At 41.6% G+C, this 12,624-nt stretch overlaps 1 protein-coding gene across 3 annotated transcripts in view; it reads right to left on the minus strand.

The window, feature by feature from the left end:
- Window positions 1–3,837: 3,837 nt before the first annotated feature.
- The window catches only part of VEGFD (vascular endothelial growth factor D), a gene marked incomplete at its 5' end in the record, with an annotated part of 36,842 nt that continues 28,055 nt past the window's right edge, over window positions 3,838–12,624 (minus strand). For all 3 annotated transcript variants that reach the window (XM_082865296.1, XM_082865295.1, XM_082865294.1), the window contains 4 exons: window positions 3,838–4,361; window positions 4,942–5,137; window positions 10,889–10,989; window positions 12,148–12,296. In XM_082865296.1, the coding sequence (XP_082721422.1) occupies window positions 4,235–4,361; window positions 4,942–5,137; window positions 10,889–10,989; window positions 12,148–12,296 (573 nt within the window). In that variant the 3' untranslated portion in view covers window positions 3,838–4,234. The remainder of the gene's footprint in view (window positions 4,362–4,941; window positions 5,138–10,888; window positions 10,990–12,147; window positions 12,297–12,624) is intronic.

The following is a 12,624-nucleotide window of genomic DNA, read 5'->3' on the forward strand; positions in this document are numbered from 1 at the left end:
TTTAGCTGTATTAATGCCTGTGCTCCGCAACGGGAGAGGCCACAACAGTGAGAGGCCCATGTACCACCAAAAAAATAATAATAATAAAATAAAATAAAACTAGATATCACCTTCCCTTGAAATTCAACTCTTTGCAAATTCATACGTAAATTAGCTCTTGGATAATTTTGGAGTGGGAAGGCAATGAATTTGTATGGAGAACCCACTATCTATATATACACAAGGCACAAGGCAGGGAAAAACTGGCATGAGCTTTACCAGCAAGGAAACAAGGCAAAGTTAAGGCATATGTAAATATCTATGATAAAAGGTAGGAAGCGATAAATGTCACAAAAGAAATACAAGAAAAATACTGGGAGTTCAGAGGGAAAGAGTATTTCTGGCTGCCAGCATTTAGCTCCTGGAAGTAAAGAGTGCTCATGCAACTGCTGGGAGCAAGATTATTCCAAGAACAACGTGACCGGGGTACAGAGACAGATGCTGACTGTCCAGTGAATGCTGTTGTGCAATTTCACAGCGGGAGAGAAGGGGAAGGGCTCAGATAGGAGAAGGGCGGTATTTCCAGGGAAGGTTGGAGAAAACTGATAGAGGATCTTACTATGGAAAATGGATTTGATGCTGAGCCAGACTTCCAGCCAAGATGACATTTTCATTTAATATTTTGAGATTCCTCTCTTCTCATTGTGCTTCAAAAAGAAAAACAAGAGACATAAATGACAAAATTCATGTTATAGCTGTGATTAAGATCCTAAATATTTCCATGTATCAGAAACAGAACCAAAGTGCAAAACGGTGATCAGAACCAAGCCACATAGGTCCTGTACTCTGTATGTGGAAGCAGGAAGACACTGACGAGGGTTCAGCTCTTGTAAAACAATAGAGACTAAAAGGTCTCCATGTGTGGCTAGAGACAGGAACCAACCCTGTGGGAGACTGTTACATGGTGGCCTTCAATGAACCATTTTCCTATGTTCACACCGTTGTCTAATCCCTTCCCACATCAACTCTAGGCTTGGCCACGTGACTCACTTGGCCAATGGGACATCAGTAAATGAGATACAGCAGAAGCTTAATACGTGCTTATGCACTGAGGCATGTCCTGTTGGAAGCTCTCCTCTTGAAAGCCAGTGGCTATGCTGTGAAGAAACTCAGGCAAGATACTGAATGATGAAAAGCCACCTGGAGAGAAGCCCTGGAGAATAAGAGTTCATCTTGGGCATTCCAGTGGCAGATGAGTTCCCATTCACTGGTCACAGAATCAATACTTCACTATTAACTAAATAATTATTTATTAGGCACCCACTACATGCAAGACATCGTTCCCACTCTGAGGATTATGAGTAAATGAGACAAAGTCCAGCTCTTGTTGAGCAAATGACCAAATCCATTAAGCTCACAATTTTCACCCAACTCTTCCTTTCCTTAAAAGTCTTAAAATGGATTATTTGTGTCATCTCCTTTATCAAGTATCTCAGGCAGTATTTTAATCTCATCCAACTCTGACCATTATACCATCCAATCTGTTCCCACCTCCAAAGGGTCTCCCACCAGCCGCTGTAGTCACAGATTTATGATCTGTGCTGCCCTATTAATGCATTTTCTGGCCTCGTGGCTTAGATAATCAGGGACATCATGCATCGCTGGCATTTATCGTGTTTGCTTTAAGCTCTCGGGGCTTTCTCACATATTTTTATTTTGCAACACAATTTTGTGGGTTGAAAAATTGCAGCTCACGTTCCAAAGCTATTAGTATGACAAATATTCCTGTACGATGACCAGTGAACTCTAACAAGGCAATAGGCCAGTTCCGCCACCTCCGCCCTAAGGACCCGCTCCATCCCAGCCGAGACCTAGCCTCAGGGAATCCAAGTCCAAGTCTCCTGGTGCTTAGAGATGGTTGGGGAGAAAACAGGGGGCCAGGTTTTGGAAGTGGAAAGCCGGATCTCGTATAGTTTTGTCCAGAGTTCCCTATAACATCTCCATCTAAATGGCAATTGGGAAGCCAGAGCCACTAACCAAAATGTGGTTTGAGTTGGTTTTAGGGCAGATCCAGGAATCCAGTATAAGCCAAGAATTTTGCTCACAGTCATGCTTCTCTTTTGGCGGATAATCCCTTTAATATGTAAAGTACATTGTATTTTTCAAATTGTTTTCATTTATGGAGTGAAATTAACAACTCTGAGATACAGGGAGATGAGATTATCACTCATGCCTTTAGCAGGAGAGGAAGCGAAGGCACCATGAGGTGGCTTGGCCTCATAATGCAATTAAGTGGCAGAGCCTGTCCTTCAACTCAAGTCTTTTCTCCTTGTCTGGGATTCGACCTCTCTTGTTAACCAATCAAGATGAGCAAAGTGACTCTAATTGAGCAGTGTCCCTTGGACCGTCTGCTGCCCCAGCTCTCAAGGGAATTTAACCAAATACTATTGAGGAGGAGAGAGTGGTAGAAACTGAATGAAGGGACAGAGCGAGAAGCTGAATGCTAATGCATTTAAGAAACTAGTTACCTGTGAGCCCTTTCAGAAGCCTGAGAATCAAACAGTACAACTAGAAGAAAGAAGGCCCATTGACATAAAGGTCATAAAGTGAGGACAAAAGGGACAGTGACAGGACAGCAGTGACTGGGCCAACACCAGTAAATGATGAGGCCATGGTAATGGCTGCACTGTGGGGACTGGTCCCAGGCAAGGTCAAGATCAGCTGTGTCCCCAGGGTAGGGGCTGAGAGCTAAGGCAAGGGAAGGAAGGAAGGAAGCAGAGGGCCCAGAGCCACAGCCTCCGAGAGAACTTCAGCAAAGGACGGGAGAACTTGGGAACTGCTTAGGAACCCTGAGAGAGGAAGGGCAGGGATTTGGGACAGGATCCAACCATTCTACCACTCGGCTCTAGGAGAAACAATACAGTTTTTTGCTATGTTTATCATTCTTTATCTCCTTATTATTGTACTGCTCCAGATGGTCTGGCCTGAGAAACTTGGGTTACACAAGTTTGATCAGGACACAGTTCCAATCGCAAAGAGGTCACAGAGTAGTGGGGAGATAATGTGAACATAACTATTTACAAAAGTGTGCAATAAATGGAATAGATTATGTGTGTATCTATCATCTATCTACCTACCTACCTACCTACCTATCTATGCAAGATGCTTGGGAGAGCATCAATTTTTAAGTTATTTGCTAAGTAACTTCGTTCCGCTAGAGCTGCTAAATTCCCTGTTTTACCAAACTTTTCAGTAAATCTACACCATCAACAAGTTATTTGTGGGAGTATTTGAGCAAAAAAGCAAAGGAAAAAGGCTTGTGCTCCCTTCCTGGGTAGCTGTGGAAAAGAGAGATGAATCATGAGGCCCTGAGAACTGAGATGTGAATGAGACTGATAGTTGAATAAGCGCAGATACGTGGAGCTGGAGGTGGCCGGAAGAAACATACAGCCGCAAAGATGTCAGGGGCACCAGTGGGCTCTCCTCCATCAAGTCAAGTTCAACTGGGGGTCAAGTCAAGGTCAACTGAATCTCAAAGGAAAGACTGATGTCCAGCTGATTTGGGGGTCACATTTATTTAACCTCGTTTAGAACCTTAAACCTTCTGAGACCTATTCTTTCGGTTTCCCAAAAGTGGAGTCTAGTTTTCTTGTGCTCATGTCTCTCCCACACCTCGCACTTCTGAATTCCTTTCTCTCTGTAAAATATTTTTTTATTTCGCATAAAATTTAGAGCGGTAGCATATTCAATAACACACGAAATTCTCTGGCTTGAATGATGTGTTTATTTTCTTTAAATACACTTAAATATGAAACAACAGACAGTAGTTTGGTAAACTCAAAACTACAAGCTGGACAGTAATCAGATAATCAGTGCTGATCGTACAAATCAAAATCGGCATAAGAAAGAATCAGAATAATTCACAAGAGAGTTGCAATTAGCAAAGGACTCGAAGACTATGCGAACTGCCTCATCTGCTCTGAGTAATTAATCACATGGTACCTGTCATTCCACGATGATCAAACCTTTTCCACTCTCCATTCCTTGGTGTGCAGAGCACCTTCAGTTAGAAGACATCTGTCAGAGAGCCAGGGGATCCTCAGCTGGTGTTTAATGGAAGGTCCATCTGGATTCACCATAGTACTATGTAACGCGGATTTTTTTTCTAACACCTGGAACAGTGACAGCAACTTGGCAAAGCAGCATGCTGTTTAAAACGACAGGGGTGGGGAACTGGGTGGGGATCAAGGCTGAATCAAGGATTTTCTCGATCGTGGAGCCCATGGGCGGCCCTTCTCTCCTTTGGAAAGCGGCAATGCTTTGGACATGCTGGTTTTCCATTTGCACAGGTTCTCGTGTGAAAGGGGCATCTGTCCTCACAGCTGTTACAAAAGAAAATAAACATGAGAATTCAGAATCAAGGACTAAATTCCAAAGAAAAACTCTGATCTGATTTGATTACGTTTTCAAAGTAAATTTTCCAGATACATATTTGAAATGTCAATATAAAATCCTGATGGTTACCCCACATGGTTTCAAAATCTATTAAAGCACAACTGCTAACTTCTAAGCGTTCTATTCATCAGTAAAGTTCTGGCTATATAAATCCAATGCCATCCCCTTCCTCAAAGAAAAAAAGCAAACATATGTGGATATATATTGAGAGAGAGATTGAGCTAAAGAGTCAGCTGATCTGAAATAATAATTGTTGAAATTTTATCAACTTTAGTTTTTGCTTAAGATCCATAAGCCAACAACAGTAGGCAGGATTTTCTGGATTTCACAGTCAATCATCACTCTATATACTTATTCCGTAGTTGCCAAACCTCTGTTTTACTATCAAAAAGGGGGCTTGGCACTGAACAGTAAAATTGGCTTAATAAGGAATCCCACCAAATCTAAATGGTATTTACATTAAATGTCAATGGGCCAAATTTAGGCAAAAGTGCAAAAGTCATTCACCTGCAGGTGTCTGGGTGAAATATCTTGTGCTTCTGGCAGCAGCTCTCCAGAGTTTCTCTGCACTCAATGCAACTGCAGTTTTCTGGGTGCTGGATGAGATCTCTGGGACATGGCGTTTTACAGACACACTCACAACGATCTTCATCAAACCTCATGTGTGGACCGCAGAGAGCCAGCTCCTGGAGATGAGCGTGATCTAAACGGAAAAAGTGTTGGTCAAAAAATACACCTCACACCTTCCAGGCTACGGGTAGAAACAGTGATGTATTTCCCCACCGCAGATCATAATACTAATATAAAGGATACAGCAGTGACAATGAACTTTGATTCCACAGACATCTGTCAGAAAACATGATCAGCTGAGAGAGGAGGGTCTGAGAGGTTTTTGACACACTTAGCTGACCGATATTTCTTCTAGAAAATATACAAAACAACTGGATAACTACTACCCCATGTCCAATTCTGATCATCGAGTTGAAATTCATTGCAAAAAACAGAGGAGACAGAAACTTTGGAAGAACTTGACAATGTCACCTTAGCATTCTTGAAAGGCTCGGAGGAAAGTTAAGTGTTGAGTTTCTTCCCCAGACCTGCTTCTCTCCCAGTGTGCCTCACTTAGCGAATGGTACCATCACTCTTGACTCACCCGCCATGTTGAATCTAATTACCGTGTCCACCCAGTTCTGCCTCCCTGAATTTATTCTTTTGCGTCATCACTGCCACTGCCTCAATTAAGTCAGTACCTTGTACTTTTTGTGCAGATGGCACTCATTCACTTCACCACAAGTTTTACCCCTTCAGTCCATTCTCCACAATATCAAATGCAAATCTAATCATGTCACTCTACTGTTTTATTTTTTTTAATTTATTTATTTTTGGCTGTGTTGCTGCACGCGGGCTTTCTCTAGTTGCTGTGAGCGGGGGCTACTCTTCGTTGTGGTGGGCGGGCTTCTCATTGTGGTGGCTTCTCTTGCTGCGGAGCACGGGCTCTAGGCATGAGGGCTCAGTAGTTGTGGCTCGTGGGCTCTAAAGCGCAGGCTCAGTAGCTGTGGCGCACGGGCTTAGTTGCTCCGTGTCATGTAGGATCTTCCCGGACCAGGAATCAAACCCGTGTCCCCTGCATTGGCAGGCGGATTCTTAAGCACTGCGCCACCAGGGAAGTCCCTGCTCTACTGCTTTAACTACCTTAAAGGGTTCTCTCTTCCCCAATAAGAGTCAATTTCCCCACCAAGACATAAGAGACCCTCCATGAGCTGGACCCTATTAACCTCCCAGACTCAATTCTGTCTCTCTCTCACGTATCCTATGTTCCTCCATACCAAATTATAGTACTTTCAGTTCTCGTGATATGTCAGGGTCTCTCAACCCCATGCTTTTCGCCTTGTCGTTCCCTTTGCTAGTCATCCTTTCCCCCGATACCTTTCCCAACTTCAAATTTAGTTAAGTGCCCTACCCTGTGCATATTTCCATTCTGTCCTTTCTGGTACTGCTTACATTTGTCTGTTTATTTCTCTGTTTCCTCTGTTAATGAAAAACTCCTAAAGGTTATAGGGATCAGGTCTCATCGTTCTGGCATAAAATAGGCACTTGAAAAACATTTGCTGAGTTTATTTGTTGTAATAAAAGGGTCCTGAAGCAGGCCGATATATGGAGATTCTGAAGAATCCCATCCAGCATTCCAAGACATTGGGTTAAGGCATATGGTCTTGCCAGTATCTGGCCATTAATGATATATCAAAATGGCAGTCTCATGTCATCCAATCTCATAGTCTTAACTGCTCTGTGACTGATGATCTTTGAGGGCTCCTGTGGAATGCGTATTGAAAGGCTAGATCTGAGGATCCTCCATTCTGAATTGTGTGAAGAGGAAGAAGGTAAGCTTTGTAAGCCATATGCAGATGCCAGATGTCACTCTGGGGCAAGACGAGACTAGACAGAAGCTCCTAAAAGATTTGCATGGATCACTAGGTGGCAGTAGAGATTCACTTAGAACACTTCAGGCTGTCCCAACTCCATTCTTAGAGCCGTGGTTTAGGGAAACACAGTCTACCGGGTATTTGCTGAACTTCAGCAAGGTAGTTGGCAGTGGCTGACCTCAATCCTTATAGATAAGTTGAAAGTGACAGAGAATGGATGTAGGAGAGCTGAGTGAAGCGGTAACTAGCTAAGGGTGATACCCCATGCATTGTGTATCAATTTCAATCCTAGGGAAGCTGATGATGGGGTACCAACGTGTTAGGTCCTCAGCCTTGTTCCATTTATCATTTTAAATCAATAAACTGATGGAATTTTTCAAAGTAAATTCTTGAATTTGTGGGTATCTTGAAGAATTTAAAATCCAGAATCAGGACTCCCTAATTTTTTTTCTTTTTTTGGTATTGTTAGTTTTCTTGTTTTTTTTTTTTTTTTTTTAAACAGTTTAGAGCAATGGCCTGAATCTAACAAGATGAAATTAAATTGGACTTGGATTCACTAACTCACATATGCTCATCCAGGGAAGAGAAGTTATTATAGAAAAGGCAGCTGGCTTAATAGCCACGTGTGTGGGAAGAAAAAGTATTTAGTGAACAGTAAGCTCAATATATGTCATCAGTTTGATGAAGCCACTGGAGAAGTGACCATGAACTTGGCCCACATTAACTGAGTTGCAAGAGATGAAAAGGAGAAGTGATCAGAAGTGATCCAGGCTACCCCATGCCTCTCACTTCCATCATTGCCACAACTTCCTAAAAGGTCCCCTTCCTCCTTGCCTGCCCCAGGCCAACCCATCCTCTTGTACACTGTCACTCGGTTGATTTTGTTAAAATTCTAACTGGTGCTGTCACTGTCCACTTAAACCAGTTGAGTGGTTTCCTTCTGCGTTTAGCATCACGTCCAAGCTCTGGGACACGCTTTACAAGGGTCCCCTGTGAACCTCTCCAGCTTCCTCTCTCACATCTACCCAGCCCCCTCCTGTAACGTCCCCACCATGCTGACCTTCCAGCAGCCTGACGCGCTGCGGTCTTTCACTTCCAGCCCTGAGCGCTCATTTTCCCTGGCTCAGAGCACTCCTCTCTTTCTCCACTACTCTTCCCGTCCTCAACACACATGGGCGCCAGCTAAGTCCCTCCCCAGGAATTACCTTCAGCAGAAAGAAGCTGCCTCACCCAAGGTTATATCCCCTCTCTGAGGCAGCCCATATCCAGTGACGAGTCCATAGGACCCAGCCCCTTTGCCTCAATTTGAGGCATTCCCCCATGGGCTGTCCCAGTTTCAGCTCCCCACAGGCTTGGCTAATGCCTCTCAGCAACTGCAACACGGTTCAACTTCTCCCTCTGCCCAGTCCTGCCCCCGACCCTTCACCTTTGAAAGCAGTCCTGCATGTAAACCTCCAAAGTACAAATCTCTCTCCCAGGAGCTGTGTACCAGGAAAAGCTTGATTAGAACAGCCTTTAAGTTCTATGTATACAGCTTTCCACGATAACTTTCTTTTTAAAAAAATTTTTATTGGAGAATAGTTGATTTACGATGTTGTGTTAGTCTCAGGTGTACAGCAAAGTGAATCAGTTATACATATACCTATATCTACTCTTTTTTAGATTCTTTTTCCATATAGGTCATTACAGAGTATTGAGTAGAGTTCCCTGTGCTGTATCAGTTATCTATTTTATGTATAATACTGTGTATATGTCAATCCCAATCTCCCAATTTATCCCTCCCCCCCCTTCCCCCTTGGTAACCGTAAGTTCGTTTTCTACATCTGTGACTCTAGTTCTGTTTTGTAAATAAGTTCATTTGTGCCGTTTTTTGGATTCCACACAATAACTGTCTAACACATTTAAAAATGGGTCGCATGGAGAAAGAATTAGATTGGTTTTACATGGTTCTATAGGGTAAAGCTGAACTAACAAGCTGATGCTCTAGAGCTGGGCTGTCCAACATGCTGGCTACGGGCCACAATGAGCATGAAATGGCAAGTGGGAATTGAGATGTGCTCTAAGGGTAAAATACACACTGGATTTCAAAGACTCAGCACAAAGAATGAAGGGTATATCCTTGATAAATTTTATATTGCCTGCATGTTGAAATGAGAGTATCTTTTATATATTAGATTAAGTAAAACATTAAAATTAATTTCATCTGTTTCTTTTAACCTTTTTAATGTGAGTACTATAAAATGTAAGTTGCATATGTGACTCTCACTGTAATTCCACTGGACAGCACTCTTCTAGACAGAGAGAGAGACAGATTCAGGTTCAATAGAGTTTATTAGCAACAAGAGTGTGCTCAGTGTAACTGAGATGCCTCAGTGGGTTTGTCAAGTTTCCCCATGACTGATGGCATCTTCTAGCAGAGGATGGCTGAAGACTTGGTGGGAAGGATGTACATGACATTCAAGATTGGCATGGGCATTTACAGAGTTACTGTATGACCCAGCAATCCCACTCCTGGGCATATATCCAGAAAAGACAAAAACTCTAATTTGCAAAGGTACATGCACCCCAATGTTAGCACTACTTACAATAGCCAAGACATGGAAGCAACCTAAATGTCCATCAACAGAGGAACGGATAAAGAAGATGTGGCACATGTATACAATGGAATACTACTCAGTCATAAAAGAGAATGAAATAATGCCATTTGCAGCAACATGGATGGACCCAGAGATTATCATACTCAGTGAAGTAAGTCAGAGAAAGGCAAATATCATATGATATCACTTATATGTGGAATCTAAAAAAATGATACAAATGAACTTATTTACAAAACAGAAGCAGACTCACAGACATAGAAAACAAACTTATGGTTACCAAAAGGAAAGGGGTGAGAGGATAAATTAGGAGTTTCGGATTAACATAAACACACTACTACATATAAAATAGATAAACAACAAGGACTTACTGTATAGCACAGGGAACTATATTCAATAACTTATAATGGAAAACAATCTGAAAAAGAATATATATATAAAACTGAATCACTTTGCTCTATACCTGAAACATTGTAAGTCAACTATACTTCAATTTTTAAAAAAGATCTGCATGGGCATTTAAACTGCATGCACTTTAAGATTCCCTCAAACCCTGGGTTGAGCTGTCATGAAAACACTTGGAAGCTGAGAGACTGAAGCACAGGGAGTAGCTTGTTATTTACAGTTTCTAGGACAGATTCCTTAGAGCTTAATCCTTACTAATCTTGCTTGTAGATCATAGTTGGAAACAAGCGAGGTTCAAATTGCATGATTCCTTACTATCTTTACAGTGGAATCACGTCAAGTTCTCTCAGAAGTCAATAAAAAGTGGATTCACTTTCAGCCAGATGTTCATAATCAAAAGTCAGAGCATTGTGAGTTATGTGCAGTGACGAGAGCCTAGCTCATCTGGTTCCCAAGTCCCCTGAGCCCAACAGCTGTGTTTTGCTTTACTTTGCCCTCGTTTCAGAAGAATTCTTCTCTTATTCCCCATTTTTTTCAAATTATTGGCATGTTTTCACATGACACAGTTGAAAGAAACCAACACGTCCAAAATGACCTTACATTCCTGTAGGACTTTTATATAAATAATTTAGTAACACGTGGTTGACTCGTGTTTCATTCTGAAGTGGCTTTCATTAAAGTTTATCATCCCCTTTCAAATTCAATGTTTTGGGATGCTCTAATCATTTGGGTCTTTAAGATTAAAAGCAGAATGATGCATTGGTAGACTTACTATATAATTATAGCACAGAGGTCTCTGGACTCTCACTGCTTCTATCACTCTTAGCTGTGTGTCTAGAAAGTTACTAGACATTTTGGTGTGTCCATTTTGTAATTGTAAAAAAAAAAAGGGATACTAATCATACATTAGGATTATTGGGAGGATTAAATGAGTTGATACATATAAAAGGCTTACAAGATCGCTTGGTCAATAACTACTAGCTGCTATTGTTGTTATTATTACTATTATCATTTCACCACTGCTATGATTACCTTCCATGCCGGCGAGTGGATTCTCCTCCCGTAAAACACATTTACATTTGTTGCTGTCCCAGAGCATGTCAATAGGACAGAGTTTCTTGGAATGGGAACAGCTAGGGGGAGAAAACAATAAATCAGATTTTAAAGCTTTCGAGAGCAGTCATACCTTTGGAACATTTTCTAAGAAACGTTGAATACATTTCTGAGTGGAGAACAGTGAAGATTTTTAAGGAGCTTAATTCATATTGATGAACAGCATGTTATTAGATAGTAATTCTGTAATTACAAATATTCTCTGTGGAAACGTTTGGAAACCAAACTGAAATTTTGGAAAGGTATAATCTTTTTAAGAGGATTGGTGTTAAAAACTATGTAAATTAGCTGTCAACAGAGCTTATTTACCCCAAGTGAACAGTGTTCTAACATAGCTCCTGAGCATTATGTCTGTAACACGGAGGTAAGAACATTGGCCAGGACAGCAGGAAAATCTTGAGGATAAACGTTCCTTTATTACGAGCTTTCTTTCCTACTTGGCACTCACGCAGGGCGTTTACTCCTTTACTTGTGCAAGATCTAAGCATCCAACTTAATTACTTTGTATGTTTATTCAAGAGCTGTGACTTGCCCTTTGTTTCTCTGTAGTAAATTCTTTTCCCCCAAATCAATGATTCTTGCCTTTGATTTCAGAACACTTGAGGGTGTCATAATTTGTCTCATAAAGAATCACAAAATACTCACAAAACGTCTAGTCAAATTAAATTTAAGTCATTTTTCATTTAAAATAATATTTCCCGTTTGGTCCACTTAAGAGGAAGGCTTAAAACACTACCAGAATCAGATGCACACCGTTGTGCCGCTCCCCAGTGACTCCAGGAGCCCACTTTCCCCTCCTAACTTCGGGACTTAAAGATGTAAACAGCCTGAAATGGGTTTTATCTAATGCTTGTTCTGGAATGAGGGAACAGATGCCAAATCTGAGTCTGGAGTAGAGTTTTACAGTTGCATCAGACTAGGCATATTAAGAACAAACGTGCCCACAGCTCGACATGCTGAGTTCAAAACCACTGAACTTTCTGATCCTACTGCAATATACACGTAACACCTCATAAAAAATACACTTGCCAAACAGTTATTACCCGTAGATCTGGGTTAGAACCTAAAAGACGAAGAGCTTGAAGAGAGAGCGATGACTCTGTAATTCATGAACTATGCTCCACACACGGCTTTAGCCAAGGCAAGAACAAGCATAAAGAAGTGTAAGAAATGCTTACCGATCTTCTTCGGGGATCTGGACGGATCTTCTAATAATCGAGTACGGATGGCGGGGAGCTGTTGGCAAGCACTTACAACCTGTATGGTTGGCAACTTTAACAGGCACTAATTCAGGTACTGATGTCAAAGGTACTGATATCTCAAAGAGCTAGAGCAGAGAAAGAGAACTATAATACATATTTTAAAAAATAAGAATAATTTCTACAGTCTGCATTTTTTGCCTTTGTCCCTTATGGTAATGACTTTAGCAAAGTCGTCCATTAAGAATACACTACCAAACGTAAAACAGATAGCTAGTGGGAAGCAGCCGCATAGCACAGGGAGATCAGCTCGGTGCTTTGTGACCACCTAGAGGGGTGGGATAGGGAGGGTGGGAGGGAGGGAGACGCAAGAGGGAAGAGATATGGGAACATATGTATAACTGATTCACTTTGTTATAAAGCAGAAACTAACACACCACTGTAAAGCAATTATAC

Source organism: Leucopleurus acutus (assembly GCF_964270905.1).
Source record: "Leucopleurus acutus genome assembly, chromosome: X".
Lineage (NCBI taxonomy): Eukaryota > Metazoa > Chordata > Mammalia > Artiodactyla > Delphinidae > Leucopleurus > Leucopleurus acutus.